Source organism: Balaenoptera acutorostrata, chromosome 4, assembly GCF_949987535.1.
Source record: "Balaenoptera acutorostrata chromosome 4, mBalAcu1.1, whole genome shotgun sequence".
Lineage (NCBI taxonomy): Eukaryota > Metazoa > Chordata > Mammalia > Artiodactyla > Balaenopteridae > Balaenoptera > Balaenoptera acutorostrata.
Window position 1 is genome coordinate 36,454,262 of NC_080067.1, and position 19,821 is coordinate 36,474,082.

The 19,821-nt window shown below is 39.9% G+C and overlaps 1 protein-coding gene across 1 annotated transcript in view; it reads left to right on the forward strand.

Moving 5' to 3' along the window:
* Window positions 1-19,821, forward strand: part of MED12L (mediator complex subunit 12L) — a 331,114-nt gene that overhangs the window by 60,577 nt on the left and 250,716 nt on the right. The window contains exons 5-10 of the mRNA XM_057545673.1: window positions 9,279-9,448; window positions 11,897-12,007; window positions 13,027-13,296; window positions 16,344-16,493; window positions 17,314-17,413; window positions 17,733-17,869. Coding sequence (XP_057401656.1) covers window positions 9,279-9,448; window positions 11,897-12,007; window positions 13,027-13,296; window positions 16,344-16,493; window positions 17,314-17,413; window positions 17,733-17,869 — 938 coding nt within the window. The remainder of the gene's footprint in view (window positions 1-9,278; window positions 9,449-11,896; window positions 12,008-13,026; window positions 13,297-16,343; window positions 16,494-17,313; window positions 17,414-17,732; window positions 17,870-19,821) is intronic.

Here is a 19,821-nt window from a genome sequence, read left to right on the forward strand (position 1 = left end):
AAAAAGAAAACTGAAAAAATATAAAACTGTTTAATGATTATGAGATTTTTCTCTTGTCATATCTGCATTAGAAATTTTCTGTAGTGAATGCGTATTTCTTCTATATTTTAAAAAAACAATCTTGAAAAGAAAATATACCCTAGACAAAGTAGGGGTGTGTGTGAATGTGTGTGTTATTTTTAGCTCTTGAAGCTAAAATATTCTGAGGGGGCATTGAGAATAGTACCAAACTGAGAGTGAGTTAATAGCAAGGCTTGGCACACAAAAGCTAGGATTTGGATCCTTGTTATTTTTGTTTTTGCTTATTATAGCTAAGCTAAACTCCTCTCATCTGATGGTTGGTATTTTGCTTTGCTGAACAAGTGAGAGTCATGAGATGATTAGTCCATAACAGGGGCACCAGAAAATGATGACATTGATAATTGATTGGTTTTTAATGACGAGGGAGTAATTTTAACAATAATATCTGTTATTGGTGGTGCTTTCTGAAAAACGATTATACTAGGAACAGAATGTTGACCTAGTATCTGTTCATCTTTTTGCAGTGGCTTATTACTGGAGCAATGCTTAACATGTGCATTTGAATTTCAGTTTTAAATAAGACACAATTAGAATAAGTGGTTTAGACCAAAACTTAGCAGTCATTAATTATCTCTGGGTACTGGTGTCAAGTAATTTTAGTAGTACTTAAAAAATAAAATCAAAACGCTCAATTTCTAATAGATGTTTAGTTTCTACTCTTACTTTTGTCAAGATAGGTTCCTTTAAAAATAAGAAGGGTGGAGAACCTACTGCCGAAATAATGAGAAAACAGCACCGTGTGGTAATGTTTCAGTAGGATGATTTCTTCTGAAATTCTGTTTCACTGATCCTTGGGGAAATTTGGCTGTGAGCGTGCAATTACGACATTTTTATCCACAGAATGGGCTAAAGTTGGCATCACATCCTTCATGGTAGTCAAAGGCAACACATTGATTTAATTTGTGACCGTGTGGCGGATACTTTTGAATAATTTTAGTGATTTTTTTTTTTTAATGCTACATTTTCTGTTTCCTCCCCGGTTTCCTACCTTTTGTCGCTCACTACTCTTTCTGATTGAGTTCTGAGGCATCTTGTGTTGGTTGGGGAGAGTAGGATAACTGAAGGTCCAGATGGTTGTCCAAGAGGCGGCCACTCTTGTGTCCCCGGCAGGGGTGGGGGAGTGCAGGGTGGAACGCTGTCTGGGGCCAGCCTGCGGGGAAGGTCAGTCCTCTTACAGATTGACAGAAACAGAACACACCTTAATTAGGCATGTTTGAACCCTGACTTGGAGCCGGAAAAATGTACCTTAAGAGAGCTGCATTTGGGGGGATTTTGAATTCTTTTGGAGTAGAATTGTGATTTCTTTTTTAATTTATTTTTTAAAAATTAATTTTATTAAAGTATAGTTGATTTACAACGTTGTGTTAATTTCTGCTATACGGCAAAGTGACTCTGTTATACATACATATATACATTCTCTTTCATATTCTTTTCCATTATGGTTTATCACAGAAGATTGAATATAGTTCCCTGTGCTATATACAGTGGGACCTAGTTGTTTATCTATTCTGTATATATAATAGTTTGCATCCGCTAATCCTGAACTCCCAATACATCCCTCCTCCCCCCTCCTCCCCCTAGGCAACCACAAGTCTGTTCTCTATGTCTGGAATTGTGGTTTCTTAAAGCGCTCACCTCCCCTGTTCTATTTCCTGCTTGTGCCTCTGATATTTTTTATATGAGTGTGGGCATCTCTTCTCCTAGGTCAGGGGTCACAGAGGGACAAGGGAAGAGCTGGCCGCAAGGCATCCTTGCCAGCCGATGGGGCGGGCACATTACACTAGTTTGCATTACGTAAGGGCTTTGGGGTGGGTGTGCCTTTCTTTTTTTTTTTTTTTTTTTTTTGGGATTTTTTTTTTTTAATTCAGACAGAAAGTCACAAAAATTATACTCATCCTCATCAGTTCACTCAGTCCCATGTAATTAATTTCTTTTTTTTCATCTTGATCTTTTGTTAGCACTTTTATGAGTTCATCAGTTTTTCATTAGAGTTCTGAAAATGCTTATTCATTCAGTTCAGCAGTACAGTCAGTTACCAGAAACCTGTACTTGTCAGAGTCTTTTCCATGAATTTCTTGAAGATGAAACCGTTTTATAGGAACATATTTGCAAAATCATCAGAGTACACCCAGAACTGTCTGTAAATGACAAAAGACTTAAAAATGACCATGGTTAAAGATTTGATGAAAGTTCATAATAACGCAGTTGACAAGAAAATTAGTTATTTCTGAGATATACATTTTAAAGTAATAACTAGGATTATTACTTATAACATTATACCAGAACATATAAGATTTTTAGACGTTTCCTGTAATGTCTGAAACATTTATATTAACATATTTCCATACATATTTCCATACAAATACAAATATAAGATTTTTAGAAATTTCATGTAATGTCTGAAACATTTATATTAACATATTTCCATACATATTTCCATACAAATACAAATATAAGATTTTTAGAAATTTCATGTAATGTCTGAAACATTTATATTAACATATTTCCATACATATTTCCATACAACTACAAATATAAGATTTTTAGAAATTTCATGTAATGTCTGAAACATTTATATTAACATATTTCCATACATATTTCCATACAAATACAAATATAAGATTTTTAGAAATTTCATGTAATGTCTGAAACATTTATATTAATATATTTCCATACAAATAACCCAATGAAAGTTTAGTATTAGTTGTTTTGTTTGTTTTTTTATACTGCAGGTTCTTATTAGGCATCAGTTTTATACACATCAGTGTATACATGTCAATCCCAATCACCCAAATCAGCACACCACCATCCCCACCTCATCGCAGTTTTCCCCCCTTGGTGTCCATATGTCCATTCTCTACATCTGTGTCTCAACTTCTGCCCTGCAAACTGGCTCATCTGTACCATTTTTCTAGGTTCCACATACATGCATTAATATACGATATTTGTTTTTCTCTTTCTGACTTACTTCACTCTGTATGACAGTCTCTAGATCCATCCACTTCTCAACAAATGACTCAATTTCGTTCCTTTTTATGGCTGAGTAATATTCCATTGTATATATGTACCACAACTTCTTTATCCATTCGTCTGTTGATGGGCATTTAGGTTGCTTCCATGACCTGGCTATTGTAAATAGTGCTGCAATGAACATTCGGGTGCACGTGTCTTTTTGAATTACGGTTTTCTCTGGGTATATGCCCAGTAGTGGGATTGCTGGGTCATATGGTAATTCTATTTTTAGTTTTTTAAGGAACCTCCATATTGTTCTCCATAGTGGCTGTATCAATTTACATTCCCACCAACAGTGCCAGAGGGTTCCCTTTTCTCCACACCCTCTCCAGCATTTGTTGTTTGTAGATTTTCTGATGATGCCCATTCTAACAGGAGTGAGGTGATACCTCATTGTAGTTTTGATTTGCATTTCTCTAATAATTAGTGATGTTGAGCATCTTTTCATGTGCTTCGTGGCTGTCTGTATGTCTTCTTTGGAGAAATGTCTATTTAGGTCTTCTGCCCATTTTTGGATTGGGGTGTTTGTTTCTTTGATATTGAGCTGAATGAGCTGTTTATATATTTTGGAGATTAATCCTTTGTCCGTTGATTCATTTGCAAATATTTTCTCCCATTCTGAGGGTTGTCTTTTCGTCTTGTTTATGGTTTCCTTTGCTGTGCAAAAGCTTTGAAGTTTCATTAGGTCCCACTTGTTTATTTTTGTTTTTATTTCCATTACTCTAGGAGGTGGATCGAAAAAGATCTTGCTGTGATTTATGTCAAAGAGTGTTCTTCCTATGTTTTCCTCTAAGAGTTTTATAGTGGCCAGTCTTATATTTAGGTCTCTAATCCATTTTGAGTTTATTTTTGTGTATGGTGTTAGGGAGTATTCTAATTTCATTCTTTTACATGTGGCTGTCCAGTTTTCCCAGCACCACTTATTGAAGAGACTGTCTTTTCTCCATTGTATATCTTTGCCTCCTTTGTCATAGATTAGTTGACCATAGGTGCGTGGGTTAATCTCTGGGCTTTCTATCTTGTTCCATTAATCTATGTTTCTGTTTTTGTGCCAGTACCATATTGTCTTGATTACTGTAGCTTTGTAGTATAGTCTGAAGTCAGGGAGTCTGATTCCTCCAGCTCCATTTTTTTGCCTCAAGACTGCTTTGGCTATTCGGGGTCTTTTGTGTCTCCATACAAATTTTAAGATGATTTGTTCTAGCTCCGTAAAAAATGCCATTGGTAATTTGATAGGGATTGCATTGAATCTGTAGATTGCTTTGGGTAGTATACTCATTTTCACAATGTTGATTCTTCCAATCCAAGAACATGGTATATCTCTCCATCTGTTGGTATCATCTTTAATTTCTTTCATCAGTGTCTTATAGTTTTCTGCATACAGGTCTTTTGTCTCCCTAGGTAGGTTTATTCCTAGGTATTTTATTCTTTTTGTTGCAATGGTAAATGGGAGTGTTTCCATAATTTCTCTTTCAGATTTTTCATCATTAGTGTATAGGAATGCAAGAGATTTCTGTGCATTAATTTTGTAACCTGCAACTTTACCATATTCATTAATCAGCTCTAGCAGTTTTCTGGTGGCAGTTTTAGGATTCTCTATGTATAGTATCATGTCATCCGCAAACAGTGACAGTTTTACTTCTTCTTTTCCAATTTGTATTCCTTTTATTTCTTTTTCTTCTCTGATTGCCGTGGCTAGGACTTCCAGAACTATGTTGAATAATAGTGGTGAGAGTGGACATCCTTGTCTCGTTCCTGATCTTAGAGGAAATGCTTTCAGTTTTTCACCATTGAGAATGATGTTTGCTGTGGGTTTGTCATATATGGCCTTTATTATGTTGAGGTAGGTTCCCTCTATGCCCACTTTCTGGAGAGTTTTTATCAGAAATGGGTGTTGAATTTTGTCAAAAGCTTTTTCTGCATCTATTGAGATGATCATATGGTTTTTCTTCTTCAATTTGTTAATATGGTGTATCACATTGATTGATTTGCGTATATTGAAGAATCCTTGCATCCCTGGGATAAATCCCACTTGATCGTGGTGTATGATCCTTTTAATGTGTTGTTGGATTCTGTTTGCTAGTATTTTGTTGAGGATTTTTGCATCTATATTCATCAGTGATATTGGTCTGTAATTTTCTTTTTTTGTAGTGTCTTTGTCTGGTTTTGGTATCAGGGTGATGGTGGCCTCATAGAATGAGTTTGGGAGAGTTCCTTCCTCTGCAATTTTTTGGAAGAGTTTGAGAAGGATGGGTGTTAGCTCTTCTCTAAATGTTTGATAGAATTCACCTGTGAAGCCATCTGGTCCTGGACTTTTGTTTGTTGGAAGATTTTTTTTTTTTTTTTTTTTTTTAAAGAGGATGTTTTGTTTTGTTTTGTTTTTTTTATTTATTTATTTATTTATTTTTGGCTGTGCTGTGTCTTTGGTTCGTGCGAGGGCTTTCTCCAGTTGCGGCAAGTGGGGACCACTCTTCATCGCGGTGCGGGGACCGCTCTTCATCGCGGTGCGCGGGCCCTTCACTATCGCGGCCCCTCCCGTCGCGGGGCACAGGCTCCAGAAGCGCAGGCTCAGCAGCCGTGGCTCACGGGCCCAGCCGCTCCGCGGCATGTGGGATCCTCCCAGACCAGGGCTCGAACCCGTGTCTCCTGCATTAGCAGGCAGATTCTCAACCACTGCGCCACCAGGGAAGCCCTGTTGGAAGATTTTTAATCACAGTTTCAATTTCATTACTTGTGATTGGTCTGTTGATATTTTCTGTTTCTTCCTGATTCAGTCTTGGAAGGTTATACCTTTCTAAGAATTTGTCCATTTCTTCCAGGTTGTCCATTTTATTGGCATAAAGTTGCTTGTAGTAGTCTCTTAGGATGTTTTGTATTTCTGCGGTGTCTGTTGTAACTTCTCCTTTTTCATTTCTGATTTTATTGATTTGAGTCCTCTCCCTCTTTTTCTTGATGAGTCTGGCTAATGGCTTATCAATTTTGTTTATCTTCTCAAAGAACCAACTTTTAGTTTTATTGATCTTTGCTATTGTTTTCTTTGTTTCTATTTCATTTATTTCTGCTCTGATCTTTATGATTTCTTTCCTTCTGCTAACTTTGGATTTTGTTTGTTCTTCTTTCTCTAGTTTCTTTAGGTGTAATGTTAGATTGTTTACTTGAGATTTTTCTTGTTTCTTTAGGTAGGCTTGTATAGCTATAAACTTCCCTCTTAGAACCGCTTTTGCTGCATCCCATAGGTTTTGGGTCGTCGTGTTTTCATTGTCATTTGTCTCTAGGTATTTTTTTATTTCCTGTTTGATTTCTTCAGTGATCTCTTGGTTATTTAATAACGTATTGTTTAGCCTCCATGTGTTTGTCTTTTTTACGTTTTTTTCCCTGTAATTCATTTCTAATCTCATAGCGTTGTGGTCAGAAAAGATGCTTGATATGATTTCAATTTTCTTAAATTTACTGAGGCTTGATTTGTGACCCAAGATGTGATCTATCCTGGAGAATGTTCCGTGCGCACTTGAGAAGAACGTGTAATCTGCCGTTTTTGGATGGAATGTCCTATATATATCAATTAAATCTATCTGGTCTATTGTGTCATTTAAAGCTTCTGTTTCCTTATTTATTTTCATTTTGGATGATCTGTCCATTGGTGTAAGTGAGGTGTTAAAGTCCCCCACTATTATTGTGTTACTGTCGATTTCCTCTTTTATAGCTGTTAGCAGTTGCCTTATGTATTGAGGTGCTCCTATGTTGGGTGCATATATATTTATAATTGTTATATCTTCTTCTTGGATTGATCCCTGGATCATTATGTAGTGTCCTTCCTTGTCTCTTGTAACATTCTTTATTTTAAAGTCTATTTTATCTGATATGAGTATAGCTACTCCAGCTTTCTTTTGATTTCCATTTGCATGGAATATCTTTTTCCATCCCCTCACTTTCAGTCTGTATGTGTCCCTAGGTCTGAAGTGGGTCTCTTGTAGACAGCATATATATGGGTCTTGTTTTTGTATCCATTCAGCCAGTCTATGTCTTTTGGTTGGGGCATTTAATCCATTCACGTTTAAGGTAATTATCGATATGTATGTTCCTATGACCATTTTCTTAATTGTCTTGGGTTTGTTTTTGTAGGTCCTTTTCTTCTCTTGTGTTTCCCACTTAGAGAAGTTCCTTTAGCATTTGTTGTAGAGCTGGTTTGGTGGTGCTGAATTCTCTTAGCTTTTGCTTGTCTGTAAAGCTTTTGATTTCTCCATCAAATCTAAATGAGATCCTTGCTGGGTAGAGTAATCTTGGTTGTAGGTTCTTCCCTTTCATCACTTTAAGTATTTCATGCCACTCCCTTCTGGCTTGCAGAGTTTCTGCTGAGAAATCAGCTGTTAACCTTATGGGAGTTCCCTTGTATGTTATTTGTCGTTTTTCCCTTGCTGCTTTCAGTAATTTTTCTTTGTCTTTAATTTTTGCCACTTTGATTACTATGTGTCTCGGCGTGTTTCTCCTTGGGTTTATTCTGTATGGGACTCTCTGCGCTTCCTGGACTTGGGTGGCTATTTCCTTTCCCATGTTAGGGAAGTTTTCGACTATAATCTCTTCAAATATTTTCTCTGGTCCTTTCTCTCTCTCTTCTCCTTCTGGGACCCCTATAATGCGAATGTTGTTGCGTTTAATGTTGTCCCAGAGGTCTCTTAGGCTGTCTTCATTTCTTTTCATTCTTTTTTCTTTAGTCTGTTCTGCAGCAGTGAATTCCACCATTCTGTCTTCCAGGTCACTTATCCGTTCTTCTGCCTCAGTTATTCTGCTATTGATTCCTTCTAGTGTAGTTTTCATTTCAGTTATTGTATTGGTCATCTCTGTTTGTTTGTTCTTTAATTCTTCTAGGTCTTTGTTAATCATTTCTTGCATCTTCTCAATCTTTGCCTCCATTCTTATTCCGAGGTCCTGGATCATCTTCACTATCATTATTCTGAATTCTTTTTCTGGAAGGTTGCCTATCTCCACTTCATTTAGTTGTTTTTCTGGGGTTTTTTCTTGTTCCTTCATCTGGTACATAGCCCTCTGCCTTTTCATCTTCTCTTTCTTTCTGTAACTGTGGTTTTTGGTCCACAGGCTGCAGGATTGTAGTTTTTCTTGCTTCTGTTGTCTGCCCTCTGGTGGTTGAGGCTATCTAAGAGGCTTGATGGGAGGCTCTGGTGGTGGGTAGAGCTGACTGTTGCTGTGGCGGTCAGAGCTCAGTAAAACCTTAATCCACTTGACTGTTGATGGGTGGGGCTGGGTTCCCTCCCTGTTGCTGTGGCGATCAGAGCTCAGTAAAACCTTAATCCACTTGACTGTTGATGGGTGGGGCTGGGTTCCCTCCCTGTTGGTTGTTTTGCCTGAGGCAACCCAACACTGGAGCCTACCGGTGCTCTTTGGTGGGGTTAATGGCAGACTCTGGGAGGGCTCGCGCCAAGGAGAACTTCCCAGGACCTCTGCTGCCAGTGTCCTTATCCCCACGGTGAAACAGAGCCACCACTCGCCTCTGCAGGAGACCCCCCAACACCAGCAAGTACGTCTGGTTCAGTCTCCCCCAGGGTCACTGCTCCTTCCCCTGGGTCCCGATGCACACATTACTTTGTGTGTGCCCTCCAAGAGTGGGGTCTCTGTTTCCCCCAGTCCTGTCACAGTCCTGCAATCAATTCCCACTAGACTTCAAAGTCTGATTCTCTAGGAATTCCTCCTCCCTTTGCCGGACCCCCAGGTTGGGAAGCCTGACGTGGGGCTCAGAAACTTCACTCCAGTGGGTGGACTTCTGTGGTATAAGTGTTCGCCAGTCTGTGAGTCACCCACCCAGCAGTTATGGGATTTGATTTTACTCTGATTGCGCCCCTCCTACCGTCTCACTGTGGCTTCTCCTCTGTCCTTGGACGTGGGGTGTCCTCCTTGGTGAAGTCCAGGGTCTTCCTGTCAATGATTGTCCAGCAGCCAGTTGTGATTCTGGTGCTCTCGCAAGAGGGAGTGAGAGCACGTCCTTCTACTCCGCCATCTTGGTTAATCTCCTGGGTGTGCCTTTCTGAACAGCGCTTGCATACGTTTTCCAAAGCCATTTTTGTGTAATAGATGTTTGTTTTATAAGTACATCCTTAAGATAATCAGAAAGGAAGAAAAAGTTCTTACATTCATCGTATCTGGAAATGGATTTTTTTTTTTTTTAAATGCAGAGTGGACACAAATATCTACCAGGTATCTTCGAGAGCAGTTGGCCAAGATTTCCGACTTTTACCACCTGGCTTCCAGCGCGGGCGATGGCCCTGTCCCCGTGCCGCCCGACGTGGAGCAGGCAATGAGGCAGTGGGAGTACAACGAAAAGCTGGCATTCCACATGTTCCAGGTAACCTTCCCACGAAATGCAAAGGCTGCTAGCATGCTTCTAAGGGGAGAGCAAATTCCTTACAGTTTAGTTTTGGGGGGAGCGTTAAATTATATCACTATATGAACTAATACATTCAAAGAAAGCAATCTGACATATCTCACACTAAATTATATTAAAGGTAACACCTTTCCCCTGAGATGACAGCTTCCTATTATACATATTGATGGCTGGCTTTCAATGATGCCAGCTCTTTTAATGCCATTAATTGGTTTGTAATTGTGCTATTAAATGTAATCCTCCCAAGCCATTTACTTTGCAAAAACTGGAGGCATTAATTCAAAAAAATTTTTGTGCTGATGCCTCCTGTCTTATAGTAGATCTCCTTTAGAGCTTAGTTATTCCAGTGAAAGGTCATCTTAATTTTGTTCAGCTGCAGTTTAAAATGCAGTTGAGAGGAGGGGTAAGGGCATTGAGGAACGACTGAACTCCCATCCTGACACGCTGATGTACATCATATTGACCAGAAGAGGGCGCTTGTGCCGTTACTTGCCTCGATTGATCTCTACTCCCGGCGTGGAGGAAGGACGAGTGCATTCAGCTGGAGTTGTGTTACCAGCATAGACGTTCACGACCTGCTATCTTGATCAAAGAGGAAGGGGGTAGAAAGCATGTGTGGTTTCTAAATTTCCCCCCTTAGAACTTTAATTACAGTTTCCAAGTGGTAAGCAAGTTTTTCTAAGAGCTCAAAGTAGGAAACTTCCCCAGTCCTTTGGGAAGTAGCATTGTTAGTTTTAAATCAGTAAAAACAACTCTTAACCAATTCTAGTTCCATTTAGCAGCAGACTACTTCGGTGCCTGCTCTGAGCTTTTATGACTTTTTTTGAGCCAAGGATTTAGTCTGCATCTTTGAAAAAAGTGTCTCTCGGCATGCTTAGTATTTTTGGAAGGATTACTTTATGTATTAGGAGCACTGAGATCAGTATCTCTTTTTTGGAAGCAGTTAGGTAGGTCCTAAACGGATGAATCTAACTGGGACATTAATTTAAAAGTTCATCATATTTTAATTCACCTTATTCTGAAACATGAAACTGTCTCTAGTATGTACATGTGCAGGTGTGCATGTGCAGAGATAAGGGTACAGGTACATAACAAAAGCATCTTGAGGATGGACATTATGTAGTCGTTGGAAGTCATGCTTATGAAGATACTTTTTCTTTTGAACCTTGCATTCACCATCTCTTAATCCTTCATGCAAGGTTCCATTTTATTTATTTCTTTAACTTCAAGTTTACTTTATTGGTCTGAAAACTATAAATTGCACTTTTTCTGTGGCTAACCTTAAAAATTTTTTTTGACTCTAAGCATTTAAAAAAATAGAAGTTAGCAATAAGTGAACACTTTGCTATCATGCCAATGTGGTGTCACTGTAATGTTTTAAATATAGAAACTATAATTTAGCAGTATATTTTTACACAAATCATTGTTAACCATGGTAGTGGACCACTGGTGATACGTAGATATGTCAGAGTTGCTGGGAACAAAGTAGGACTTCATATTAACTCTAAGGTTGTTAACCAGAATGACCATAAAAGTTTAAGTGGCTTTCCCAGAAAACATAGCTTTTTGTTTCTATCTTGAAGATTCTTTTATGATGTGAATCATAATACAAGGTTATAATATGACATTAAATATGTGCGTGCATAGAATGCCATAAAGAATGTGTGTATTTATATGTACATACATATGAAGACAATAGATGAAAATGTTAACGTTGCTTATGTTAAGAGAAACTACACCAACCCTGTGAAGCATTTTGGAAATTTATGGGTATGTTGTTTCTTAGTGTAGTTATGTCAGAATATTTATACATTATTTTATTATAAATTCCTTTTATTTCTTTATGTTACAGATAATTAGGCTATTATATTGACTTTTAAGGTTATATTTCGTAGGTGAGTTATGGTAGCTGAAATTCATTTTAGGATAGAGAAGGAGGCTACTAAGGGGCCTTGGATCTGATAGGATTTTCAACCTCTTTTTCTGAGACGATAGTACGACGGGTGTTTTTTTGTTCTTTGTAATCACTACCATTGGCCAAGTTTCCTCCTATGAGTATGAGTTCATAGTACCCTGAAATCTAGCCAGGTATTTGACATGCCCTGGGAGTCTGAAAGCTTCTGAATTTTCTTTCTTGTAGGAATTAATTTTTATCAATTTAGAATCAAGCAGATATACAAAACCCAAAAAACAACAACAACAAAAAACCCCTCCAATCAACCATACAGAATAGCACCAGTTCTTTGCTTTGTTTAGAATTTAAACTTTGATCAAGGAGACCATGTTTTACTACAACAACAAAAACAATAGTAAAATTACACTTCAGCATAAAGATAAGACTGCTCTTTTTTGAATTTTAGTTAGTTTTGTTTTAACATTATTAGTGTAATTTTTCTTTGTTCATTTAAGGAAGGAATGCTAGAAAAACACGAATATTTGACGTGGATCTTGGATGTGTTAGAAAAGATCAGACCAATGGATGATGATCTTCTTAAACTCTTATTACCACTAATGCTGCAGGTACAGTACATGTAACCATGAGCCAATTGATTTTATGGGCAAGGAATGAGTCTGATTAAGAATGATGAGGTAAGTGGAAGTGGAAGAGGAAAAATTTTCTTTTTGAAATGGAAGGAGAAAAGGTCTTGATACTCTAACACTTGAAGTGATAAGAGGCTTCTTGTAAGTTGTAGCAGTCATTTGCTTGGCCACGTGTCCCTTTCAAGTATTCTTACCCACATTGATTTCCCCCCTTCCCTGAGCTGAGCAAACAGCTCTTTAAATACTGTCTCCTTGTTCACACAGATTTCTGTGAAAACAAATCGTCTCTTTGTAAGGATACAGAGGATGTTCTGCATTCTTTTGATATTCTTTGAGCCACTGGGGGTGGCAACTTCCTCTTTTCATGATTGGCTTAAGATCTGTTAAAATTTAGGCTATCTGGATGAAATTTATTTAAAAAAAAAATTTCTTGTAAAGGTAGTTCATGCATTTGACAATTCCAGCAATATGAAAGAGTATCTAGCTGAGAAGTCATTCTCTCTCTCACCCGGTACCCTTCCGGAGACCACACCGTACTAGTGCCCTGTGTCCTCCCTGCGACGTCCGTATCTGTGCTGTCCACTCTAGTAGCCGCTGGCCAAACGTGGCTCGTGAGCCCTTGAAATGTGACAGGTTCACATTGTGATGTGCTCTTGATTTAAAGTGCGCACCAGGCTTCAGACTTGGTATGGAAAAAGGAGTGTATAATATCTTACTAATACTTTGTGTGTTGAAATGATAGCATTTTAGATTTAGGTATATTGGGCTGAATAAAATACATCATTCTGTGATTTTTTTTTTTTTAATGGCTACTAGAAAATTTAAAATTACACATGTGGCTTGCATTATATTTCTGTTGGGCAGCACCAGTCTATATAGTACTTTGGAAGGGTTTTGTTTGTTTGTTTGTTTTTAATGAAGACAAGCCTGTGTTACGCTAGCTGTCTCACCGAGTAGCCTAAGACATGGCTGAAGTCTGGTGTCCTTGTGCTCCTCAGTATTCAGATGAGTTTGTCCAGTCGGCCTACCTTTCCCGCCGCCTTGCCTACTTCTGTGCCCGGCGTCTTGCGTTGCTGCTTAGCGATGGCCCCAACCTCCTCGCCGCCCACTCGCCCCACATGATGATAGGACCAAACAGCTCGGGCATCGGGGCCCCCAGTCCCGGCCCCCCCGGCCCCGGCATGAGCCCCGTGCAGCTGGCCTTCTCCGACTTTCTCTCCTGTGCACAGCACGGCCCCCTGGTTTATGGACTTAGTTGTATGTTGCAGGTAAGTCCTTGGCCCTTTCTGTTTTATGTTAACATTCAGTGCAGGAAACAACTTGAGTTGGGAGTCTTCAAGATCCAAAAGGTTTACCAGGCTCTGTTCAGCTGCCAGGCATCACTGCTTGAACATCTGGTAGCGTGTCGGCAGCTGGGCTGATGCCGCCGGGAGTGAGATACAGCCTTGCCTAGCTCTAGGAGCTCGCAGGTCCGTGTTCAGGTCGCATTTCTCGGGCTCCTCATGTGTCCTGCCCTTTACTAAGGGGCTTTGGGACAGGGCTGGCTACGGAGTCACGGTCTCTACTCTGGTAGAGTTTACTGTTTGGTCCGGAAACAGACGGGCTCATACAAGGGCAGTTTCCACGTTCTGTGACAAGGGACTGGTTGGTGGAGGGATGTTCAGGGGGCTGAGTTGAGAAGTGGAACTTCTAGGCCAACCTAGAATTCAGGGAGGTTTTCTGAAGGAAGTGATCCTGACCAGTGCTTATAATATGGGTTTAAAGTGTTCCTGGCAGAAGGACAGCGTGGGAAAAGGCCCAGAGGGTTGATCAGTCATCTTGTGTGCAGGTTGGTCTTAATAGAATACATAAAGTGTGAAATCTGTTGGGGCTCAGGGTGTAGAAGACCCCCTGTGTGCCTTACGATTAGGATGTCATTGGAGGGTTTTATGTGGGGAGTGACATGGTCAGTTGTGTGGTTGGTTAGATTGTTTTGGCCACAGTAGAGGGAAGATCTGTGGGAGTGGGGAGGTAGGGGAGAGAGAGACAAGGCAAAAAATTGTTTGGACGAGTCTAAGTAAGTTCAGTTTTGGACTGTTTTATCCCTTGTGATCTCCAAGTGGTTATGTTCAAGAGGTGGTTACCTGTCTGATTCTGAAGATGCGGGCAGACAGGGCCAGGTGCGTGGATTTGGGTCACTCAGGGCCACTTGGCTGGTCAAGACCCTGAGAGGGGACGATTACCCAAAGAGTTGGTGGTGAGGGACAACCAGTGGACCCGAGCGGCACAAGTGGTTAAGAGATAGCAGAGGGGAAGCTCACAGAGGTGACCAGGAAAGTCTGGCCAGACTGGAGAGAGAAGAACGGGGTGGAGAGTATTGCTATAAACAAAGATGATGAGAATAATCTTGTCGTAATTCAACTGTAATGATATTAATAGCGTTTATTATGTTCTAGGCACTGTTCTGAGTTGTAGCATAGATTGTGTCATTTAGTTCTCAGAACCGTCCTATGGGAAAGGAGCCAATATTGTTCCCGTAACAGGAATAATGAAATGGTGGCATAGGTCACAGAGCAAGTAAGCGGCGAAGCTGGAAATCACACCCAGTCTGGACCCAGAGTCCACACTCTTAACCACCATGCCAAACTGCCTCTCTAGGTACTGCAGAGAGTTGCCAGAAGGAGTTAGTAGCGGGCAGTGACCAGTGGGTTGGGGATGTCTGATAAGAAGATGGCTGAGACTGTCGTCGACAACCTGGTGGTCACTGATGATCAGTGAATGGTGGGTGAGGAGCCATATTAAGGTGGGTTGAGGAACGATGGAGAACGAGGAGAAAAAATGATCCCTCTTCTTTTGAGAATCGTGCCTATAAAGGGAAGACATAGGGATTCCTGCTCGGTGAGTGGAGATTTTTTTAAAAATTTTGTTTTTTGATGGACAGACTTGAACGTATTCCTAAGCTAAGGGTAAACTCGTAGAGAGCGAGTCTAAGGTTAGGAGCAGAGGGGTGTTTGATGGATCAGTGCCCTGGATATTGGCAGCTTCGGAATTGAGTACACAGGGAAGGGCTCCCTCGTGGACAGGAGACGAGAACCCCACACGCTCACGGATGGGACGGAGGAGATCGGGGTGTGGGCCAGCGGAGACCGATGCACTGGTGGGGTTCAGGGACTGACATTATTCATATCTGCCATCTGGTTTCCACGAAGATGTCTCCTGGGCCTCAGATTCTAGTTTTTTAATAATTAATTTTGCATTTTAGAAAAGAAATACTGCATTCATTCTCTAGGCTGATGCAGTTTGTGGTTGAATGGCATTGATAGCATCATGGTGAAGACACCTTCTTTAGAATCATTACAGTCCTGATTTTAGCCTCTTCTCTGCCGCTTAGTAACTTTAACCTTGAGGCTCTGTTTTCCCATGTGTGGATGGGGGATGGAGACAGTTCTTACACTGTCGTTTCCAGGACAGTGTTCAGCACAGAGTGAGTGCTTAATTAAATAGGAGCTATACTATTTAATCCACAGTTAGGAGGCAGCAGGATTAGCGTAGTGGTTCCAGGCCTGTGTGCTGAAATCACCTCGGCCCGGCTGCTCATCTCCTCTGTGGCTCGTATTCCTCTTTGGTACAGTTGGGGAATACCACTCCCTACCTCGTGAGGTTGTTGTGATGTGTAAGTAAGATGGTCGTAGAAAGTGCAAGCAAGGTTGAGTAAAATATGTCTACAGGGGTCCAAGTTTGGAGTAGGCAAGCTACAAGCTGTAGGCCAAGTCCAGCCTATAAACTAAGAATAGATTTTACATTTCAGTGCATTATTGAAACAAAAAGGAAGAGTATGTGGCAGGGATTATAGGTGTTTAAAATATTTACGAACTGGATTTTATAGAAAAAGTGTGCCAACCCCCATCCAGGTTTACTGCCTGCCCAGCATTTATGAGGCTACGTATCGCACCGTTATTTGAGAGATTTAACAAAAAAAAAACTTTTTAGCTTTTACAACCTTAGAAATTACATATTCTAATTCCATTTCATTGTTTTAATTGCATGAAATAAATTGAAGTGACAATTTTAAAATGACGATTATTGCATTTTTTATTAAGTTTCCTAGGTTTTAGATGATAACATTCCTTAATTTCTCAGTAGGTGTATTTCCTCCTATTCAAAAGAATAATTCTATCTTAGTTTTTTGTCTCATCACTTGAAAAGTTGAGAATGGGGTAAGACATTCAGATTTTAAACTCACTGGTTGGAAACTGTAATTTGCGTATGACCCTTAAGCTGTTGTGATACTTTTCTCCTTCCTCTAAACGTCTGGATTTTCCTGCTTTATTTCCAGACTGTTACTCTCTGTTGCCCAAGTGCCTTGGTGTGGAACTACTCCACAAATGACAATAAGAGCGCGAACCCGGGCTCGCCCCTGGATCTGCTGCAGGTGGCCCCCTCCAGCCTCCCCATGCCGGGCGGGAACACGGCTTTCAACCAGCAGGTAGACTTGCTGTTACAGTGGTTTGTTGGGTGTTTTCATTCTTGGGAGGCATCACAGCACAGTGGGCTAAGCCTGGATTACAGCAAACTCAGGTTCTTGGGGGCCGTTCCCAGCTCTGCCCCCATCTCTCCAGGTGACCTTGGGGAAGTCAGTAGCCTCTCTGAACTGCAGAAGTTTGTCACGTTGCTCCTTTTCTTCTCACCCTCTTGCTGGGCTGTTCTTGTGGACAGTTCTGCCCCCCAGACAGTAATTACGGTGGTGGTTCTAACACATGACCACGACACCCAGAGTTAGTAGTCTGTATATTAGTATAGTCATACACTATAGAGTTAGGAGTCTGGATATTTAGTAACTATTATATGTTTTTATTAGTGCTGGGTTATTTGGTTCAAAGACTGAAGAAACTTGAACCACAGGACCATGACAAATATTTAGAACAAGAGCTCTGTTTTTTTTTAAAACCAAGCAGTTTTCTTAAATTAATAAAGCATGGCTAGTTGCTTTCATACACAGAAGAATGGCCCAAAGATGATATTTTAGAACGTTTACCTTTCTGTCTGATGTCCTGAAAATATTTCACTTGTAAAGATTTTTTTGGCAAGCATTTATTTTTGTGAGTATATATTATTGAAAACTGGCATTGAATCAGCACTTGTAAATTTTAAAAGGCACTTCTTGGGCAGCAGGCTGAATTTCCTACAATGCAATCGAGATTGTAGCTCACTGGAGGATGTTCTGCTCGTGTGGAAAAACCTGACATGATTTAGACAGCCATTGTGGCTTTCCAAGCACAAGTTAATTAGAAGTGATTCTCTTTCAGGTTCGGGCAAGGATTTATGAGGTAGAACAGCAGATAAAACAAAGAGGCCGTGCAGTGGAAGTTCGGTGGTCTTTTGACAAGTGCCAAGAGTCAACAGCAGGTACAGAACACAACAGAAGAAGGAGTGCTTTGGAACGCTGGACTTTGTGCCGTGTTTCTGATTCTTGTAAATCAGTCCTCCTTCTGAATAAGGATGCTTTTGGACTTAGCCCCCTAGTGCATTTTGAGGACATTCTTCAGTCTATGCCCTTTAGATCCTGGCTGTCTAGAATGTCAGGTTTGATTTTGTTGGCAATTCTTTTATGCTGAGAATGATAATGTCTTAAAATTCCCTTTGTCCCACATAATGATGACTTTGTACTATGCTATTCTGGCTTTGTTTGGCCCTTCTTAACTGCATGCTTAATTTCTGCACCTAGGGGTGACCATTAGTCGGGTTTTGCACACGTTGGAGGTGTTGGATCGACACTGTTTTGACCGAACTGATTCCAGCAATTCAATGGAGACACTTTATCATAAGATTTTCTGGGCAAACCAAAACAAAGATAACCAAGAGGTAGAGTTAATATTTCTTTTCTTCTTTCCACCTTTTATTTTCTTAGCATATTTTCTTCTTTTTTTATTCACTAAATTCTGGCAAAGCCTTTTCTGTGAAGTGTAATATCTTATGAAGGCGTCTACACCCTGAAATCATTCTATTGTTGGACTACAATAACCCACCATTATTAAAATGAACTGTCTGTTGGGCTGGTCTATCTAAGTATGTTGGTTGAAAAGATTTTTCTTAGCCCTTTGATCATCACTCCCCATCATTTTAGTTTTAGCAGAATATCCTTCATCTAGTGATTGGACTTTATATAATGGTTTGGTTTTAATTTAAGGGGAATGTGTTCTAATATTTAGCGTGTCAGAGAGCAGTGAATGAATCCTTGTGGTCCCGGTCTTTGAAAAATCTGTAGACAATGTATTTAGACAGGATTCTCCAGAGAAACAGAACCAATAGGGGGACAAATTATATTTATATATATATATATATATATATATATATATATATATATATATATATATATATATATATATATTATATGAAAGCAAGGGAGAAGTTTATTTATTTGAAGGAATTGGCTCACGTGATTGTAGGAGTTGGCAAGTCTGAAATGTGCAGGGTAGGCCAGTAGGCTGGAGACCCAGGGAACCTTTTCTTTCTTTCTTTTTTTTTTTCTCTTAAGGCCTTCAACTGATTGGATGAGGCCCACCCACATTATGGAGGATAATCTGCTTTACTCAGAGTTTACTGATTTAAACGTTATTCACGTTTTATTAAAAAATACCTTCACAGTACCATCTAGACTGGAGTTTGCCCAGAAAACTGGGAACCATAGCCTAGCCAAGTTGACACATAAAATTAAGCATCACAGACAATTTTTATTTTATGCTTTCCTAGCAGTGTCTCATTATTGAACTGCTCTATTAAGACAGAATTTTCAATAATGTTTTCTCAACCTTATTTTGGGAGAAATAAAAATTTTCTCTTCCTTTTACAATGGAAAGCATGTATGGTATATCCAAGTTGTGGAGGCATCAGGAATGCAGAGGTAAGTTTTAACACATGGTACCCATCTTGAAGGAACACTTAATTTAACTTAATTGTTTGAAGTATAGTTGATTTACAATATTAGATTCAGCTGTACAGTATAGTGATTCAATATTTTTATACATTATACTCTATTTAAAGTTATTACAAAATAATGGCTATATTTCCCTGTGCTGTGTGAAGGAATACTGTATAGTTAACTGATTATAAATATCTTTGATTTTCATACTCGCCTTTGAGAACGCATAGGTGGAAAGAAGAGGTAAAACAACAACCAAAAACCTTTCCTTATCCTACCTTCATGTGAACCTGATGTGAATTTGTTCCAGGCTATTCTTCTTTTTAAAATAATTTGTAAGTCAGCACCTTGCATCTCAAAGATAAGGTTCAAGACCGTTGATGCCAAGTAGGAGGTCAGGATGTTGAGAGTGAGGTACAGACCGAGTGTGTTTTCTAACTCCTTGTGAGTGAGTCTCAGTAGAGATGCCTCAGGATCTCTGTAGAGCACACTGATGATAAGTCTACCTAATTCTCTGCTTACTGACGCAGGTTAGAGTGTTGCTGGGTCCTTCTGGGACAGAGACCTTTAAGTCTCTCTATTTGTAATAAAGACTTTTTCCTAGATAAAAGGCCTCAACAGTACTAAGGTTTTTTTTAATACATAGAGGTGAGCTATCTGGAGGGACAGCAGGGATACCTGAAATTCAAGGTGTCCTTTTGGATGGCTGAGCTCTCTGCCCTAGTGTTGAGTCAAGACGGCATGGTTCCCTGGTGGGAGTTTTACCAAAATCCCTAATGTTTACTTATTCTAGATTTGCGCTACGTGGCTTTCCATTCAGTATAGCGTGAGATGTGGTGGGCTTCTGAGTACGGGACACCGAGAGGGTGGGGCCCAGGTGACCGGGAAAGGGGCT